This window comes from Lepidochelys kempii, chromosome 13 (genome assembly GCF_965140285.1).
Source record: "Lepidochelys kempii isolate rLepKem1 chromosome 13, rLepKem1.hap1, whole genome shotgun sequence".
Taxonomy (NCBI): Eukaryota; Metazoa; Chordata; order Testudines; family Cheloniidae; genus Lepidochelys; species Lepidochelys kempii.
The window spans coordinates 18,421,163-18,442,644 of record NC_136392.1 but is presented as its reverse complement, the minus strand read 5'-3'; the positions used below and the strand labels follow the sequence as shown (position 1 = coordinate 18,442,644).

Here is a 21,482-nt window from a genome sequence, read left to right as displayed (position 1 = left end):
TGGAAGAAGGGAGGGATCAGTAAGGAAAGCTACCTTATTGAGGTCAGAATATGTAGGGATAAAGTGAGACAGGCTAAAAGTCAAGTAGAGTTGGACCTTGCAAAGGGAATTAAAACCAATAGTAAAAGGTTCTATAGTCATATAAATAGGAAAAAAACAAAGAAAGAAGAAGTGGGACCGCTAAAAACTGAGGATGGAGTGGAGGTCAAGGATAATCTAGGCATGGCCCAATATCTAAACAAATACTTTGCCTCAGTCTTTAATAAGACTAAAGAGGATCTTAGGGATAATGGTAGCATGATAAATGGGAATGAGGATATGGAGGTAGACATCACCATATCTGAGGTAGAAGCGAAACTCAAACAGCTTAATGGGGCTAAATCGGGGGGCCCAGATAATCTTCATCCAAGAATATTAAAAGAATTGGCACAAGAAATTGCAAGCCCATTAGCAAGAATTTTTAATGAATCTGTAAATTCAGGGGTTGTACCATATGATTGGAGAATTGCTAACATAGTTCCTATTTTTAAGAAAGGGAAAAAAAGTGATCCAAGTAATTATAGGCCTGTTAGTTTGACATCTGTAGTATGCAAGGTCTTGGAAAAATTTTTGAAGGAGAAGGTAGTTAAGGACATTGAAGTCAATGGTAAATGGGACAAAATACAACATGGTTTTACAAAAGGTAGATCGTGCCAAACCAACCTGATTTCCTTCTTTGAGAGAGTAACAGATTTTTTAGATAAAGGAAACGCAGTGGATCTAATTTATTTAGATTTTAGTAAGGCGTTTGATACTGTGCCACATGGGGAATTATTAGTTAAATTGGATAAGATGGGCATCAATAGGAAAATTGAAAGGTGGATAGGGAATTGGTTAAAGGGGAGACTACAACGGGTCCTACTGAAAGGTGAACTGTCAAGTTGGAGGGAGGTTACCAGTGGAGTTCCTCAAGGATCAGTTTTGGGACCAATCTTATTTAATCTTTTTATTACTGACCTGGGCACAAAAAGTGGGAGTGTGCTAATAAAGTTTGCAGATGATACAAAGCTGGGAGGTATTGCTAATTTAGAGAAGGACAGGGATACCCTACAGGAGGATCTGGATGACCTTGTAAACTGGAGTAATAGGAATAGGATGAAATTTAATAGTGAGAAGTGTAAGGTCATGCATTTAGGGATTAATAACAAGAATTTTAGTTATAAGCTAGGGACGCATCAACTAGAAGTAACGGAGGAGGAAAAGGACCTTGGAGTATTGGTTGATCATAGGTTGACTATGAGCTGCCAATGTGATATGGCTGTGAAAAAAGCTAATGTCGTCTTGGGATGCATCAGGAGAGGTATTTCCAGTAGGGATAAGGAGGTTTTAGTACCGTTATATAAGGCACTGGTGAGACCTCACCTGGAATACTGTGTGCAGTTCTGGTCTCCCATGTTTAAGAAGGATGAATTCAAACTGGAACAGGTACAGAGAAGGGCTACTAGGATGATCCGAGGAATGGAAAACTTGTCTTATGAAAGGAGACTCAGGGAGCTTGGCTTGTTTAGCCTAACTAAAAGAAGGTTGAGGGGAGATATGATTGCTCTCTATAAATATATCAGAGGGATAAATACCAGAGAGGGAGAGGAATTATTTAAACTCAATACCAATGTGGACACAAGAACAAATGGATATAAACTGGCCACTAGGAAATTTAGATTAGAAATTAGACGAAGGTTTCTAACCATCAGAGGAGTGAAGTTTTGGAATAGCCTTCCGAGGGAAGTAGTGGGGGCAAAAGATCTATCTTGCTTTAAGATTAAACTCGATAAGTTTATGGAGGAGATGGTATGATGGGATAACATGGTTTTGGTAATTAAATATTCATGGTAAATAGGCCCAATGGCCTGTGATGGGTTTTTAGATGGGGTAAGATCCAAGTTACCCGGGAAAGAATTTTCTGTAGTATCTGGCTGATGAATCTTGCCCATATGCTCAGGGTTTAGCTGATCGCCATATTTGGGGTCGGGAAGGAATTTTCCTCCAGGGCAGATTGGAAGGCCCTGGAGGTTTTTCGCCTTCCTCTGTAGCATGGGGCACGGGTCACTTGCTGGAGGATTCTCTGCTCCTTGAGGTCTTCAAACTACAATTTGAGGACTTCAATAGCACAGATATAGGTGTGAGGTCTTTTTTAGGAGTGGTGGGTGAAATTCTGTGGCCTGCATTGTGCAGGAGGTCAGACTAGATGATCATAATGGTCCCTTCTGACCTAAATATCTATGAATCTATGAATCTAGGTATGCAACCTACCCTGCCTGCCTGCCTGCCACTGCAGTCCTAGTGCCGGGGAGCCTGCTCCAGTGGAGGTCACTAGATCCATGATCCTGCAGGGTGAAAGGTACTAATCACCCTGGCCTCCTGCCCCACCCCATTTATGGCCCTGAGGATATCACATGGGCCACCGCTGTGTGCTAATTGGGCCACAAGCAGCCCGCAGGTTGAGAACCGCTGACCTACTGTAACTACAGTAATAGGATATCCAAACTTCAGTCCAATTTAAACTGGAGATGCTGGGATTTATAATGCATTGGACATCAGCACTAGGACAGCTTGGATTCTCATTAATCTAATTGGAAAATTAATCTCTGGGTGTAATTTAAGTCTTTTCTACCATCAGTATATTTTGCCTCTTCTTACTCATGTACCAACTTGTTCACTACTCAGTACAATTCTCATAATTAGGAAGACAAGCCACTAAGCATGCCTGTTCCAATAGCTGACTAAACTTCTTCTTGGTCTTCAGGTAAAGAGAGGTCAGAAGAAAGCAGTTATCTTTCCTCGTTTATATCCAGCACAGCACACTCCAACTCCTTTGACCCAAGCATCGGGCAGTCTTTTTATCAGATCCTCCCTTGTTTCAATCCATGGTTAGGGTTTGGTTTCCTGAGTAAAATTCATGATTAACAGCAGAACAAATAAAAGGGAAGTGAAGCCTCTTTCCTGAATGCTATGCATCCACACCTGTTATTGCTATATTGTTAAACTCACCTTAGGTTAAAATAAGGGGAGGGCTGTTAGAGAGCCTGAGATTGTATCCTCTCTCCTTTCACATCAGAAATAGCCACAAAACAATCTCAGCAGAAAAACAAAATGAGAAGTCACATGCCAGCTCTGCCCACCAAAAGCACAGCTTCCTTCTGAATTTCCTCAGAAATACTGGTAATTTTTGCAGTGCTCAGTTTTCTAAACTGCACTTCTAAAAATTTTCAAATTTTTGTTAGCTTGCATTTGCAATGTGTAGACCAAACTGCAACTGACATCTTGTTTCCATGTTCCTGAATGCATTAACTCCAATACTCACAAACAGCAGTTTGGATAGATAAAGTTGGCCAATTTAAGAATAAGAAATGACCTCAAACATACATATGGTCTCATGAAGCCATTAACTGGAATATGATAAATATCAAATCTCAGCTTCATCAAATGCATTTTCTCCAGCCCAACCCTAATTTGTGTGGACAGCTGCCCACTGTGCTTGAAATTGGAAAGAGACATCAGATTACCTGAGAAAAGAAGTATACTGCCCAGAGGACATTAACAATTGCATCAGAGACGGGCAGGCGAGCATAAAATAGAAAGTGATAAATTTTTTAGGACGACCCTCTGGATTTTGGTCACATGAGACTGAGAGATAATGTACTTGGCTTTTTTGGATATGCATTATTGAAACTGGTCTGTCTAATTGTGAAAAACATAACCATCACTCCAAACAAACAAACAAACAAACTTCTGAACCTGCCTCACTTAAAACTAATATTTTATTTCTTATCCTGTCACACCGGAAAACTTTCTAGTTACCTTTTGAACCAAGTGACAATTGGGAATATAGCTTATGACATGCAGAAACACAGATAAAAAGAAAGTATCTATAAAAGCGTTGTCATTATGCCATCATACGCTTTTGGTTTAGAACAGCAGCTGTCCCTGCATAAATCAAAGCTCCTTCATTTTACTATGATGCTCCACCTTTTCCCCACAATTTGTTTTCTAGTCTACTATACTGGAAATTTGCTTTAATGGTGCTCAAAGAAACATAAAACAGATTCTATCCCCTCAATTTTTAAACAGATATGGGCTTTATAAACCCTTTTTTAAATGTACCTAAAAAACTACTCATATAAAACTCCTTTCTGGTAATTGCTTCTCACTATACACAAGATTCTGCAAAGATATAGGTTAATTTTTCAGCAAGCTTCTCAACTTAATCGTTATTCCAAATCATTAAGATTAAACAAACTTTCTTTGCTTAATCTTCTTTCCTCAACAATTACAACTTCAACTAGTGGAACAGATGATCAGAGCTGAATAAGAGAGTAGACTCTTATGATTCTAAATGATCTTGGCAGTAATCAAATACTTTATCTTCATGGGAAAAATCCCTAAATTAGTTTTAATTTCTTGTAATACTATTTAATAATGGAATTTAGAGATTTAAAAAAACTCCAAATACTGCAGTTTCACAAGGAAATTGGGTAATTACATGAATAGCCAGTTATGTATTTAAACCTACCATCTTTGTGTGCAACTTCCCAGCTTGTGCACAGAACTGTAATAAGCAAACTGAAGATAAACATTAAAAATCAGAGATTTGTTTCCCCACCAAAGCAGGATATAACCCCAGAGACAGAATGTATCAAATCTTAAACTGATGTTACATTTGCTGTCAATGAGTTAGCATATTACATATACACACACATTTTCACAATATTTCACCACTTGTTCCTTCTATTGTACATTTCACAGAGAAAAAAATTCATCTGCAGGTTAGGGATTATATCCTGTTCTCTGCTGCACTGGTCAAAATGTACATTTACACTAGACAGGTTTCAGAGCAGCAGCCGTGTTAGTCTGTATCCGCAAAAAGAAAAGGAGGACTTGTGGCACCTTAGAGACTAACCAATTTATTTGAGCATAAGCTTTCATGAGCTACAGCTCACTTCATCGGATGCTGTAGCTCACAAAAGCTTATGCTCAAATAAATTGGTTAGTCTCTAAGGTACCACAAGTACTCCTTTTCTATTTACACTAGAGTGTCTGAGAGCAGAATCTAGCCCCAAGCAAAACCAATGCCATATTTGTGAACTAAAATACCCTTTGTTTGGCTCTTACCAAGTTCTACATCCTGATCATCAGTAAGAATGAGAATGATGTTTGGACGGATGTTTCTGCGGTCCCTTTGAAATCTTCCCTTCAGACGCTGATTTAATAGGAAAGCTGAACTTCCATCCAGCATTGATAAAACAGTCATTATGAATAATCCAAGGACAATGCTAGACTGTGCCATATTGTGCTGATTTTGCGTTCTCTCCAAACCAGGTGGGTTAATGTCTTCTATTTCCTCTTTACTTGCAGATCTAACATGGGAAGAGGGAAAGCAGGTAAGCATTTATGCAAAAAATAAAATAAAAAAAATGTTCCCATTTATCAAAATCTTTCAAATGAACAAGGAGGTTCCTTTTAAAAGGCTAAGCCACATATACCTAAAATACCCTAAACCCTCTAAATGAGAAACAAGTTACTTGCAGTTTTTCACCTTGGTACCTGTTAGAAGTAGAAACATTCACAATTTTCAAGAGTTTATCTAAATTTCTTGAGACATTTTGCTGAGTGCTGAAAGTTGTCAAAAAGTTCAAGGAACCCAGAAGGGAAAGAACATTTTTTTTTTAAACAAAATCATTTAAAAATGTTTTAGCCAGGTGCAACTAATCAGAAATTAAAACGATATACAGAGAGTACTGGATCTGGGAGCTACAACAGTGCAGGGTACTTATCCCTAATGTAAATTTAAGGCCCCTGGGTACTTTTGACTGATGTAATTTTATTTACTGAGTCAAAAAAAACCACCTTTAAAGGAACAATTTATCTAAATAGAGATTTTTACCAAGATTGTAGTAAAACCTATTGAGTGAACAATAAGTTTGTCTTGTGAAGTCATGATCTACAAGCCAAATTCAGATCTGGCACAAGTTGCTGCAACTCACAGATTTCAACTGGAAAGCATGTCCCTTTATACCAGGGCTGAATTTGGCTGCATGTGCCTAGAAATGACAGGATGATTTCAGGCTAGTGTTTCAGCACTAACTCTGAACTTCCTGGCTTTGTGGGTGGCAGTCGTGTTATTTCAAAATGGATATGGAGGTTTTACAGAAATTTGTTGCCATTGTTGTTTTTCTGTTAAAGTACTAAACAAGCATGTTCTGTATTTACAATTTAAGGGCCTAGTCCCGCAAACTCTTATCACTAGACACACTGAGAATTGTCCTATTGCCTAGAACTGTTCATGGCACGCAGTAAGGATTATGCCCAGAGGTAAACTGTTTACAGGATTGGTTCCTAAGACCCTGATCCTGCTCCCACTGGAATCAACAGCACAGTTCCCATTGATTTCTAAGCAAGCAGGGGCATGCCCTAGATCAGCGGCTCTCAAAGCTGGTCCGCCGCTTGTTCAGGGAAAGCCCCTGGCACGCCGGACGGTTTGTTTACCTGCCGCATCCTCAGGTTCAGCCGATTGCGGCTCCCACTGGCCGTGGTTTGCCGCTCTAGGCCAGTGGGGGCTGCGGGAAGCGGGCTTTCCCTGAACAAGCAGTCGACTGGCTTTGAGAATCACTGCCCTAGATGAATGAACATTGAGACATTTCTTAAATTTCAATGCTGGTTGATAATCTTCTGGCCTAAAGGAATTTTCTTTTGCTAATGGAAGTCAAAGCACCCATAAGAAACTATACAGAGAATATTAAGAGCTAATTATTTCATCCCATCAAGTGATCAATGAGTCAATTTTTGATTAATTCCCTATGTACTGGCTTTCTCTGGACTTGTGCCAGTGAGTTCACATAATGCAGTGGAAATCAATTAAAAGTAACACATGAGAAACTATCTGCCTTTTGTAAAGACCAGAAGTGGCTGAGTAGAGAAAGCCCAGCACAGTATGCTTTACTCAATGAAAGAAGCTTAATGTTCTGTCCATAAAGCAAGTTAGAAATTGTCCCTCCGAGCAGATTATTGCATAGCAATATCATCAAGTCATCACTACCAGAATTTGTTTCTTGGGATAAACCTTGATTAAGACTGTTCTCAAGCCATGACAAAACCACTGGTCTGAGAAATTACACACAGTTTTTATATTCGGGGGGCGGGGGAGAGAAAGCACAAGATTCTTATATTTAAACCAGCAGATATCTAGTTGTACTTTGATGCAATATTTAGCAAGGGCTATTTCCCAATTCATATACATAGACCAGGATTGAAAAGTCAACCTAATTATTCACCCCAGCAAGTTTCTTTACGGATTTATGAGTGAATTAAAATCAATTTCTGCAGAATCTAAGATTTTATTTAAAAGAACAAATTCTAGCCCATGTGGTGGGGGGGGGAGGGGGGAAGTCTTCTAAAACTGCAGGCTGACAGCTCTAGTACCTTGGCTCCACGCAGAGCTTTGCCAAGCTATGAGAGTACACACTGACCATTCTTGTCAGTTTTCGTTGCTCATGTTCAGAATTCTGCTGCAGCAGTGAAACAGGCAAGAATCATGCCAGTTTCACTGTGCAGCTACTACTTGGGAAAGTCAAGAGCAGTGATAGAGGCAGACCCTAGAGCTGTTCACTGGGGAGGAGGAATCAAAAGGTTGGGAGGTGCACATTAGTAGAGATATTCCCTCCTGAAGACACATAAAAATTCTAACAAACAGAAATGTGTATTAAAACCCCCACAACAAAACTGATGATCTGTCCATTCCCATTATACAGCCAGTGTTTTTCTGAAGACATGGGATTTACAAGGGATCATTTCATTTTTTCCTTGGGACTAGCCAACTGAAGGCTGTCTGTTACTATTGTATCTGACCATGCTTCCCTTTCCCCCGTAACTGGATATGGGATTTATACACAAGTGTATCTTGCATTTTCTTTTTTCGTTAAAACAAATGCATGGGAATAACCATATGACCTCGTTGTTGTACCCTCTTCCCTCCTCCACTCCCCAGCCCATTTCCTCCCTACTATTTATTACCCTCATTCATTGCATCACCTCTAAAATGAGACAGTAAGCCCTTTGGGCCAGGAACTATGTCTTCCTATAAAATTCTTAGTATATTTTGGGACCCTGGGAGAAAAAAAACCAATACAGAGGTGTCTCCACAACTTTTCTAGCTACAAAAATGTATTGACAGTTATAAAGTTACCCTTATCTCCAAGAAGATATGAAAAATACTGCATATTAAGTTCAGCAGGCAATCTCTACCAAAATAATTCTTTTCATCTTTGCCCCTCTCTGCTCCAGATGTTTAAACTATTCTCATAGGTTATGTCCCTGTTGTTATCAGGATAAGAATTCCTCATAGATACCCCCTGGAACCAATTCAAAGTATACCATTATGTCCAAAACTCATATTCATAACAGGGTAAAAAAATTAAAGCAATTTACAAAATAATCCTCTATTTTCTGAAATGTGTGTATTCATACAAGACAGATAGGCCACTGCTAATTAGATTTCACAGAAAGTGTGGCGTGAACAGCTTTAAGTAGCTTATAAAATGGCAGCAGAAGTGTCTCACATTCATAGTGGTCAGATGTAGTCTTTGAGTTGTGACAATACTTAGCAAAGTGTCACAGTTGAGAATGTCTCTTCAATTATTAGTGAACTTGGTAAAAGAAACAATATGTCAAAGGCAAAGGCAAGTTATTAAAATTCTTTCCCATTCCTGTTTGGAGGTTTGGTTTACTGTGTGTATCAATGTTGGCCAAAGAGGGGCCCACGGAATTCTACAATGTCTGCCTTCATCTGCCATGTCTGCCTTCATCATTAATATGGTGCATCTATGTGTAGCGATTCATTTTTATTTCAACAGCCCAGGTGTTCTGGTTCTCTATGTGCTGAGACCTGTAGCCGCTGCAGGCCACATTTCCATGTAACAGATGGGGACAGCTCTAATCTGTGTTGTTTCTTATGAAATTAGGTGTGCCTCCTAGTTTCTCCTAAATTACCCATCCAAATGTAGCAAAGTTTGATCAGCTCTGTTTATAGGCAAGTACCATCAAAATCCTAAAAGTTTTTCTTTCAGAAGAGATAGCTAACTGAGCTGTTGTAAGTCTGTGAGCATCTCCAACACAGAGAGGCCCAGGGGGGAAAAGAAAAGAAAAGAAAAGAAGAAGAATGTTCTCCCCTCACCACCACCCTATTTGCAGTAACAAATCACTCCCTCCCTTCATAGACTGAATTGGATACAGATGCCTCCCTTGTTCTTAAGATCCTGCCAGTTGGGGAGCAAGATTACAGGCAAACTCAGTTCTCCCGTCTGGAAATGCAGAATGTTACCACTAAGTCAGTGGTTCTTAACCAGATGTCCAGGACCCCCTGGGGGGCCACGAGCAGGTTTCAGGGGGGCCACCAAGCACGGCCAGCATTAGACTCACTGGGGCCCAGAGTAGAAAGTTGAAGCCCCACTGCATAGGACTGAAGCCCAGGGCCCTGAGTCCTGCTACCCAGGCTGAAGCTTAAGCCTGAGCAATGTAGCTTTGTGGGGGTCCCTGTGGCATGGGGCCCCCAGCAATTGCCCGGCTTGCTACCCCTTGCTGCCGATCCTCGCTTTTACATCCAGAAAACCAGTTATTGTGGCACAGGTGGGCCCAGGAGTTTTTATAGCATGTTGTGGGAGCCTCAAAAAGACAAAGGTTGAGAACCTGCACTAAGTCACATTTATAAATGTTGACAGGAAGGGGCTCTTTTAGTGTGTTTATTCTATTAACAGAACACAGATCCAAATTCTGCTCTTGAGGGCTGCCTCCACTAGAGAAATTTCTGAAAAATGTCCCTCCACCACAATCATCAACCCGGCAGTCCTGAGAGCACCAGTATTAACTCTGACTTCAAATGCTGGGTTTTTTTATACCACGTTGACTAAAATTACTTTGCAAAAGTCTAACAGCTACTCTGCTGAAAACTGTAGTGGATAATTCTGGGCTATATGCACCTAGCACTCTCTATGCAGTTACCAATGGTGCAACTGAACCAGCCTTAGAGACAGGGGGGAAATATTTCAACTGTACCTAGCATAAATACTCTATTACACTATTGTAACTCCAGTAAAGTAAAAACCAAAAACACCCCACAAAAAAACCAAACACAAATCTGGATTTACCCCCATCACAACTAAGAACAGAATCTGGCTCATGTTGTACTGCCAAAGACATAATATACAACATGGAACAAATTATTTTGTTATGAAAAAAGAAACAATACATGTCAACCATTCTTTGAGCTTATAATGCCATTAATTTGACATATAACTAGAAGCAGATTTATAAAGTAACTGCATCTCAGATTCACTTTTATTTATTAGACTGCTTTAAAAATGAGCATAATGCAAAACAGTAATTAAAAAAAAAGCAGCTAAGGCATGTTTGACTCATTTAGCAGCCATAAACAGGGAAACAGCGTGTAAGGAACAAAGAGTAGCTGCATAATGGGAAAAATATGCTAGCAAACAGTAACTTACACTTGATAACTGTTCTGAATGTGTCTGGAGCCAACACCAGGTATGTTATTTAAGCAGACTTAAGTGTTCCATTATTCAGTGTTTAGAGTCATGGAAATGCATTGTGTGGGATCCATTCCCTACCTGCCTTCCCAATTAAATAAGCATGTTGTTTATCAGGTTGCCATTTAAATGGTTTCAACTGTACCTCTGGTCTATTAACTCTTGGACCACTGTTGCAGATCCTTGCATTCATGCAGAACAACTCTTTCTCACTGATGCCTTCAATCAGCTACAATTTTTATTTAAGACCATGTTTTGCAAGTTATATCACCTACATATAAAATTCCATTTTACACTTAGACAGGGAGGATTCTTGTTTGCATTCAAATAGGCTCCGGAAAAAAAAAAAAATCCTACCGAATCATGATTTGTGCTGTAATCTCACAACACATCAGACTACCTTTTTTTTTTTTTTTTAAGATTCACATTTTCTAAATATTTTTTCAAAAAGTCATGAATTTAAATTTAAAAGAGGGTACAAAAAGCCAAAGCCCAAACCCAGTGCTAACCTTGACTGTTGAAGGTTACATCAATAGCACATGCATGAACTATGGCTACATGTCTAACATTTCCTGAGACAAGGTGGGTGAGGTAACTTCTCTTCATGAGACAGACCAAGCTTTTGAGTTACACAGAGGTCTGGGAAAGGAAATGCAGCTAAATACAAGGTTGAACAGATAGCGTAAGTCCTTAACACGTATTCTAAACTAAGGGACCACTCAAGGTGAAGTGGCCCACTAACACACCTGTAGTCATAGGACAAACAGGGGGGTTAGTGGGTTGCAGATTGTTGTAATAAACTATAAATCATCTCTTTATTAAGACCGGTTTCAGAGTAGCAGCCGTGTTAGTCTGTATCCACAAAAAGAAAAGGAGGACTTGTGGCACCTTAGAGACTAACCAATTTATTTGAGCATAAGCTTTCATGAGCTACAGCTCACTTCATTGGATGCATCCAACGAAGTGAGCTGTAGCTCACAAAAGTTTATGCTCAAATGAATTGGTTAGTCTAAGGTGCCACAAGTCCTCCTTTTCTTTTTATTAAGACCATGATTTTTAGTGTCTAGCAAAGTTATGAATTTAAGCTCCCAGGCTCGGCTTTTGAAAGTTTTGTGCAGGTTTACTTTGAGGATGAGGACTGATTGATCGCTCTATATCTGACCTCTCTGTGAAAACATTTCCTTAGAGAGCCAGGACATTGTCACAGCTCCAAATGCTTATTAGAACATTAAATTACATATTTAAACAGATTGTTTTGAATTACTTTTGTTCTGCTGGTGAGCATGGCAACCAGGGCTCAAACTGCTAAGCATTTAACAAGGGGAAATCTTTCTCCACACACTAACCTTTATTTTAAATAAAAATTTCCTGTGACTCTAATGTTCAGTTACATTTTTTGTAAGAAGTGCTTTACTGTTAAATACCACATTATTCTATATTAGTATTCAGTAGAGCTACAATATAAAGAACTCACACTAAGGTTCTCTGTTATGAGCTAGTCCTCATATAAGGTTAGAGTTTTATTTTGCTCCCCTGTCCACTGAAGTCCATTATAATAAACATTTTTCTACAGCACATTCACTTCTGTCCCAAGAACAAATTAACAGAGAGGATGAGTATTATTTCTCCCCTAAATACACCCATATTTGCATATTTATTAAGTACAACTTTAGGCTGATTTTTAAGAATAAATTTAAAAAATTAATATTTACTGCAGCTAACGGGAGATTTGAAAATACCACAAGGGAAGAGTGAACGAATATAGAACCAGTATGCCACAAAAAATATAGTCTAAAAAACTAAACAAACATACAGAGACAAATCTATTCAGTGACTAAAGATTTTATATTACTGTATACAGAAAAATTAGATTTTCAATGCAAGGTTGGTTTTTTAAACCCCAAGGCACATGTGAATTTATTAAATGAAAAACTAAGTGTCAAGGCATCAGCTGTTTTACAAACAACTGTTTCTTGCACAGATACCTCCCAACATCTGGTATTTCATCCCAAACCAGGGAAGGTTTAAACGTGGAATCTTTAGATAAATACAGCGCAAACAAACTGCCCGGCTTCCTGCCGCCCCAGCCGTTCCCCAGTGTTGAGGATGCAGACCTGCACGCTGTGCAGCCCCCTTTCAGTACAAGTTTTAATCACTGAGGACACTAGGCTTTTATAAAAGCCCAGCAGGGCCATATCAAGGGCAGATCAGATTAAGTATGTCCCATCACTGCCACGTGCAGCTAACCACACTCCACCCGCACTGAGCAGGGTGACAGGCATCCCAACAGCGCTAGCCAGGTGCCCTCCGGCTGTGCAGAGAGCCCACAGCTCCAGACCCCTGCTCTACAGGGCACAAGACCCCCAGCCCTTGGGAAGCCGATGCACCCTGCCGAAGGAGGCAGAGCAGCATCTCTTCTTGCCCCCATTAGGCTGGGGTCAAGTGCCCAGGCTGCTCCCTGCCTACCCAGTCTGACTCACCTGCCAGCCTCTACCTGTCTTCTAGCCCATCCGTCATCACCCTACCCCTATATCTCATCTTCCCCCTTAAGGTTGCCAATATAGACTGGATATATTCCTGGAGCTTTCAACAGGACATAATCTTTAATTAAAAGATTAATCTTTAATTCCTGGAGACTCCAGGACAATCCTGGAGGGTTGGCAGTACCTCCCAGCCTCCCCCCTCCCGTCCCTTCACCCCACAACTGCTTCCATTTCCTTCCCCACCCTGACCCCTTGCTCCCATCTCCGCCCTGCCCCATTCTCCAACCCTCCCATCTCCTCCCCTATCCCCCACCCAACCCCTGCTCTCATCTCCTCCCTGTCCCCAAGCTCCCCATTCCATCCTCCAACCCTCTACTCCCCCACCCCCCCGCAGCTCCGCTAAACTTTGGGCTCGCCCCCTCCCCGGCTCTGAAGGGAGGCTCTGGGCAGCTCCCCCTCACCCACCCCCCTGCCCCACTTACCCGGGCAGTGAAAACGCCGCAGCAGCTGGCGGCTGGGTGCTGCATGTCCCCTTCCCTTCCCGCGCCTCCTCCGCCTCAGGAGCAGCTCAGCCCCCCCGCCGCAGCAGCTGGGCTCGGCCGCCAGGAGCCCCCAGTGCCGGGCATGGCCTCCCCCAGCCGCCGGAGGTTAGGCTCCTTCCACCCCCCACGCCGGTGCTGCCTCCTGCCTGCTCCCCCCAGACCGCGCGCGCACACACACGCGCTGCGCCGGATGCGGGGCGGCTGCTCGGCTGAGCTACGCTCCAGGCTGCTGCACAGAGCCGGCTTTAAATATCACACGCAGCAGAGCCAGGTCCCCGGCGCGGCAGCCAGCTCTGTCCTCCTGCCACGGCCCTGGCGGTGCTGAGCAGGGCTAGGGAGAAGGTGATTAACCCCGGCACAGGGCAGCAGCTAGAGCCCATGTCCAAACCAACCTTTGAGGGGAAGAGGCGCGGGTGGGGTGTTTTGTTTTTTTTAAATTATTTAAAAAGTTCATTTAGCTCCAGAATCCTCCTCCCCGCACTGACGCAATCGCCGAGCGGCTCAGAGGGGGAGGAAACCTGTTCCGCCAGCACTTGTTCAAAGTCCAGCCGCTCACAGCTCTGTCGGACTTGGCTTCGTCTCACCCAACAGACACGATTGCTCGCTCGGTCTCCGTTTCTCTGCACGGACACCCACCCACGCGGCCGAATTAGAGTTTAAACAGAGACGTTTTCCATTCGGAAGGAGAGAGGTGGGAGGGCGTTAATGCAGCACCCCAGACAAAGCCTTTAGCACAAGTCGAGTAGTCGAAGCACTGATGGAGTTTATTGGGTCTGGCACCCAGGGATAATGGTACTGCACAAAAAAGATAGAGGCTATTTAAACACGTTGCCCTACTTTTATCTGCTTTGTGTTTCAAAAATGTACTAGGTACGGTTTGATCCCGCAAACAGCCATGCGTCTAATTTTACTCACGTGAGTAGTTAAGTTCAGTGGACTGCTCACGGCCGTATACCCACAGGAGTAAGTATTTCCCAGATCAGAACCCTTAGTCTAAAATATTCCAAAATGACTAGCACTTTAGGATGCCTAAATTGCCCTTTGAAAGAGGCCTGATTTTCAAAGAGTACCTTCTGAAATTCAGGCCTTTCTGGAGCGTCTCATTTTGGGAATGTAAAAATTAAGGTACCCAACAATGTTTGTAAATTTTTAAAAATCCTGAGTAAAATAGTTCAGGTAGGATAGTATATGCAGCAGGCACTGTATGAACACTGAAAACACTATTCTGATAAGAATATCTGGACGCTACTGTGACAAATATTAAATAGTTTTTACTGGATATGCTGTATATCCCATGATGAATTGTTCTTAACTATAGATCCGCTGTGTTAATAAATGTTCTTTTAATCTGTTTTCAAAGTGGCCTTCAAGCATCCCTATGCTGCAATGTATACAGTTATATGTTTATCTCAAAACAATATAGCATTTGCTACTTAATCTCATCCTGAACTCACTGCAAATGAGACCAGACCCGAAACTCAAACCTATATGTGAATAAATTTTCACTATCTTAAACTGGCATTCATAGCTGAAAACTGCATCAAATATATGCATCTGAAAATAAAATGACATTCTGTGTTCATTTTTAACATGCTACCATACTTTTCCCATAAAATAGTGCTACATTTACGATTTTTATGTGGTTGAAAATGGGCACGATATAATTTTCCTGTTCAAAGAGAACAATTAATGAAAGAACAGGAATAAGTAACAGGTTAGAGCAAGACGACCCTATCTTATTCCCACTGAATCAATGGCAAAACATGCATTAATTTAAATGGAAGCAGGATCAAGCTGAGAGAAAACAGTGATATTTCCTACAAATGTCTCAAAGAAAATGTCTAGGTAGTACTAACCCATACATTCCATGAAGTCTACCAAGAACTTCACTAGTGCCAATCTATTCTATATAGAAAGTGCTCAAAATACTATGGTGATAGCTGGCCATTCAAAACCCTGAGACACAGAAAGAACTAGAGACTGAGATGATCAAATATTTTTAAAGCCATGTAGGGTTTTAACAAGAGATTCATGTTCAAACCGTACATAAACCAAATGCATTGCCTCCCCCCAACCCCAAACACCAACCCACTAACCTGGTGACAGCCTTAACTCAGACTTTATTTGGTAGGCTTAATAGATACACGCCCCTTCTGTTACAGGATGTTGATCTGCTTTAAGCTATACCAGTAGAGCTGAAAATGGACAGGATATCATTTTCCTATATTGGTACAGTTAAAGTGGTACAATCCTCCTGTAGATGTAGTTATATTGCTGTAAATGTAATATAGCTAATGCTCATACAGGAAGGGGACTAAGCTATGCCAGTGCAGGCACCTTTATAACCAGCATAACTGAATCCATACTAGGGGTTGTACTGGTATAATTATATCAATTAATAACAAAAATCATTCCCCTAACCACCAGTTATGCAGATACTAAAACTGTGTGTAGACTAGGCTGACGTTAAACCAACTTTATTATTTTTAATAATAGTTTGCCCTATCTTACATAGGGAAGTTGCTCATGAGGGGAATTTTCATTAAAATAGAATGGTGACCAATAAAGAGGTTCAAAATAATAAGGATAATAATAAAGTGATGATGTGAATATAATCTGAATGTGATCTAACATCATCAGAAAATCTGTCATAATGGATCTCCCAATTTAACAAAAGGGCATATTTTCCTCGCAGTGATTGCATGTAATTCCCATTAATGTTATTGGGAGTTATGAAAGTGCATTAAGAGAATAATATATCCTCTGGTTTGTGACAACCCTGAAGTGGATCGTGCTTCCATCTCATATTTCAAAAGGAGTTTGTGTTGGCACTGTTACAAACCACAATGGAAAAGCTACGTGCAGACTGGACAGTTTTCCAAAGTTAAACATTTTGGTGATTTCAATTATTTTTTTCATTGCCAAAAAGAGCTTAGATTGTTTTAAGGTTTTAAAGGAATTTAGAACGGTTTATCAGGAGTTTCGAGGAACAAAAAGTCCACATACTTGGTAAAACAATGGTCTCTATTATCATACAGGTGCACAGGGGAAGAAATTATACACATTTTTTTAAGTGGAAGAATTTCTCTCCATTTACCAATTGGAGAAGATAGTTCATGGTGATTTAGAATGGTCACACTCGATCAGACCCTCATCCAGCTACTTTGGTATTATACTACCTCCAAAAGTAGCCAATACTTGATGGTTCAAAAAATAAAAGAGCAACATCTCCTACACCTGCTCCCATAATGCACCTAATCTCATTGTGGAACACTGGACAGAATAAAAAGATTTGACTTACTTCGTGTAGTATGCCATTACACTGTTTGCAGCATTGTGTAGCTCTGCTGGTCCCAGGATACCAGAGAGGCAAGGTGTGTGTATATCATCTTTTTATTGGACCAACTTCTGTTGGTGAGAGAGAGACAAGCTTTCTAGCTCTGAAACTTGAAAGCTTGTCTCTCCAACCAACAGAAGTTGGTCCAATAAAAGATATTACCCCACCTAACTTGAGTCTCTAATTAGACTGCCTGTCATTATTTTACTGTAGCTTGACTAGCTGCAAGTTACTAATTATCTAAAAATTATTTAGTCCATTATAAACTATACCCACAGCATTGGAGGCACAGGAGTAGTGTATAGGCAGCAGGAGCTGAGGAAAGAAATTAACTGAAATTAGAAATATAGGTAGTGGCAGTTTTGTACAAGGACTTGATGATTAGGATGAGAGACCTGAATGTGAGAAGGAGCAAGGAAGAGGATTCAAAGAGGGGAGTGACAGAGCCATTTTCAGCAGCAGAAGTACATTTGAAGTTGAAGGCTGCATGATGAGATGTGAGTAACCCAGAAAGTGGGAGGTTACAACAGTCCACAAGAGAGATGTCAAGGCATGGACAGAGGGGCTGTTGTGGGAAAGGAGAAAGGGAAATCTAAACTTCAGCTGTCCTATAATGAAAGAACAAGTAAGACTTTTAGCAAGATCCTGGAAGACAGGAAACACTCAAATGGGATACCCCTGTTTGGGTGACGGGTCAGATGGTGGGGTTTTCAACAGTGAAGGAGGAGAAGGGAGTAGAGAAGGTTAGAATGAGAAGGCTCTCTTGCCTCTATATTTAAGAAGATAGTAGGACATCTCTGTGAAGATGAAACACTAGACAAGGGTGGTACTGGCGGTGAAAAAGCCTCTCCTACGGGAGAGGAAGGATAGTTCAGTGGTTAGTTCCCTGTTCTGCTATACACTTTGTGACCTTGGGCAAGCCACTTAAGGCCAGTTTTTCAAAAGATACTTAGACATCTAAAGATGCAGATACAAGTATGGTGGGTTTTCAGACATACCTAGGTGTCTATCTCCTAATGAAATCAATATGAGCTTTTACATAGGAACCTAGTAGGCTATCAGCATTTTTTCGGAACCCAAACACTTCTAGCAATCTGTCCCTAATTCTCTCTGTGACACCTTATTTCACCAGTGAGGGTAAATGCATTAAATTTTGAGAGATGCTCAGATACTAACGTAAGTACCTGAGATAGAACTGCCCTCTCTCTTGGACATCGGCATAGAGACAACAGTTGGAACCATGTGAGCGAGCCGAGGATCCAAGGAGATGGAGAAGCATCAGCAGGGAAGTAAGAGGAGAACCAAAAAACTATGAAGTCATACAAACAAAGGATGGACAGCAAGTGAGGAAGGGGAATCCCTGATACAAAGCATCTACTTTTCATTGTTCACAAATTTGTTACTCTTTAAATGCATTGAATGTTGCCTTCTCACATTATGTAAGAAGATAGAATGTAAGGGTTGACCTCCACATTTTAAAAACCTCAGTCAATTCCCTTCTAATCTTTCTCCATCTTGGGTGATCTACCCTCTCTTTGCTATCCACTCATCATACATAAACCCAATGAACAATTAGCTATTTTGGTCACCCTTCTCTATACCTTTACAGGCTCCCCTCTGTTTCTTGCACTAAAAAACTAACACTGGGGCCTGATTCTGATCTCACACCTGTTTTATACCAGTGTCGTTTCATTGACTTCAATGAAATTATTCTTGATTTACACTAGAATCAGTGAGATCAGAATCAGGTCCTGTATAGAGTTTTACTTTTTTTCTAATGAATACAATGTATATGTGGTCTGCAAGTATAAACATTGCTTTAATATAAATCAGAAGCTTGGCAAGTCAGAATGCTTTTACAAAGAAAAATAAAATGAGTTGAGAGCTAATTGCTCAGCTCCTTGATCCCACGTGTTACATATGCTTTAGACTGTGGACTAAGATCATCCCACTACATATAATTTTGTGGTCAATTGCTCTAGTATTATCATTTAGACTGAGATTGTGCTGTTTGTAGAAATGCAATCATATTAGGGAAAAAAATCTGTTTATATGTCTTGAGGTATTATGAAAATGGAAAACCAAAACAGCCAACAAGAGTAAAGGAAAAAGTTTCACATTGCTCTACCGATTTAGCACTCTGACATAATGCATTCCTATCTTCTACATACATAGAAATTATATACTGTTAATATTTTTACTTAATTGCAAATTATATAGTACAATTCAGATATTGATACCGAAAACATTTCCATTAATATATTTTTAGTTTGCAAGGTAAAAGCCATAATTAAGCAAATATAAATGCTGATAACCCACAATAATGCATAGGTTACTCCAAGGAATGTTGATGATTAATCATAATCAGATAGTGAAGGTGTTGGGGAAGACCATAATCACAATAAAAGCTATAATCACTAAGAACATAGATAAAATGACAATTCATCTAGCTGCTTAACAAATCAGTGATAAATCTTTTCTAGAAATCCAATAAAAAATGTAAAACATTACTGTGATTAAATACAAAAACATTGGTATACACACACACACATTAAATTTACAGATACACCTCTGAGCCATATTGATCAGTTTCATACTCAATTTTTACATAGAATGTAGATTCAGTGAGCTGTTGGTGGTCCAATAGCTTCATTAAAGGGAAAAAAAGGGGGTATTTCATTTGCAAAAAAGTGATCTCTCTGTGTATGTACTGTTTTCCTTTTCCTTTGCAAATTGTCTTAAGAGTCATTTTCAGGCTAGCTAACATGTGATGATTTGATAAAGAAACGGAGATTTTCTTGTAAATGCTGAATCCAATTTTATTTTTAACACAATCCAGCGGGGTGCAAATTCTACCTATTATTTTGACATTTGGATGCTGCAAATATGGAACAGTGGACCAAGAGTGTTTAATGGATGTGTCATTTAACGGATGCAAAAAGAAAAGGAGTACTTGTGGCACCTTAGAGACTTAGTCACAAGTACTCCTTTTCTTTTTGCGAATACAGACTAACACGACCGCTACTCTGAAACCATTTAATGGATGGGCAATGATTAGTTGCAATTCCTTGCTTCGTCACTTGGTGGCATATGACTGCAAGATGTAGGAGCATTTAAGAGAAGGATGTTTTGTTAGAGTAAGTGCAATAGAGAGGCCCATAATGGCACCTTTATTTAAGCATGCAAATTACGTAAAATTATAATAAATAATTCTTAGTGCAACACTGCTCTGCACTCCTCTGATACCAAGTGTCAGACTGATTTGAATTAATCAGGACACATAGTTGAATGAATGACAGAACCAGGGATGGATTTAAGCAGCAGTCCACAGCTTTATTAACTAACACTGGGTAGAGGCACTCTGTGTCCACCCTCCACTCTCACATACTAGGCATTTAACTGGGTCCAGTGCAGGGTTACAGAGCTCCCACCATACAACCAATAACTCAGAGCAGAGCCTGTTCAGACTAAGCCTACAACTCTCCTCACTTCTGAATCCTCTCACCTTCCTGCTGCAGGAGATGGTGGTGGTGGGGTGATAGAGTGAACTAAGGAGAGTCTTCAGTCTGCAAAGACTTCAGGTCTCCCCGTCTCTTACTGAAACACTTCTGGAAACTGACCATTTTAGCCTTTATCTTCACTAGACATCAGCCACAAGTTAGGACAAGCTAAGCAGTCTTATCGTTCCTCATATTAAACTTTCAAGTCCTATTCTATTTAACCCAACTATGCCTCCATGATGCTGCAAGGAAACCCATCTGACCTCAGCCCGTTTGCACAATGGGAAAAATTCCTTCCTGATCCCAAAACAGGTAATCAGTCAGACCCACAAAATCTTGAAAAAAACATCTCCTATACTACAACTAAGAGGATGGAGGCTGGGCAGCTAAATGGGCAAGAGGCCCTTCAGAAACCTGGGGAAGAATGTAAATAGATGGAAGAAGGGAATATATGAGAGCCAATCAGCCCAACCAGTCCCCCTAGACGGACCAAAGGGGGGCAGAGGGTCCAAGGAGGAGGAGGGGCCCAGCTCCTTCATTGCCAAGCATGAGTTCTCACATCACCCTCTCTTCTGGGCACTGTCTCATCCCTGCTGTTTTGACCAAAACCCTTCCCATTGGGGGAGGGGGACTCAATCATCACACACTAAAGCAATATACAATTTTGCATACAAGACTTCATCTCCTTGATCTGTTCAAGTAACGGCAAAACCACATTCCAACATGCTTTTTAACATCTTCACTTGCCAGCGTAAGCCACTGACAACATTTGATCCTCACTTCTCTTTCTACATTTCTCTGAGGGTATGTCTACACTGTGAAGTTGTCGACAAAACTTTGGCCTTCCGCAGGTACTTAAACCCCGCTTCCCCTCCCCCCCGAAAGATAAAAGTTTTGCTGACACAAGCAGCAGTGTGAACGCGGCTTTTTCAGCAGGAGCACTCTCCTGCCGACAAAGCTAATGCCGCTCGCAGGGCTGGAAGTATTTTGTCAGCAAAAGTGCCGAAAAAATACCGACAAAGAGCGTGTCAACACAGCCTTGTCAC

General features: G+C 40.8%; 1 protein-coding gene across 3 annotated transcripts in view; it reads right to left on the bottom strand.

Moving 5' to 3' along the window:
• Positions 1 to 21,482, bottom strand: part of SULF2 (sulfatase 2) — a 248,316-nt gene that overhangs the window by 98,935 nt on the left and 127,899 nt on the right. Inside the window, exons 1-2 of one of the 3 annotated variants that reach the window (XM_078848175.1) lie at positions 13,992 to 14,090; positions 5,149 to 5,393 (exon numbers count right to left, since the gene is read on the bottom strand). In XM_078848175.1, coding sequence (XP_078704301.1) covers positions 5,149 to 5,393; positions 13,992 to 14,053 — 307 coding nt within the window. In that variant the 5' untranslated portion in view covers positions 14,054 to 14,090. Of the gene's footprint in view, positions 1 to 5,148; positions 5,394 to 13,991; positions 14,091 to 21,482 lie in introns of those variants that run through there. The other 2 variants (XM_078848174.1, XM_073309507.2) reach the window with 2 other exon arrangements.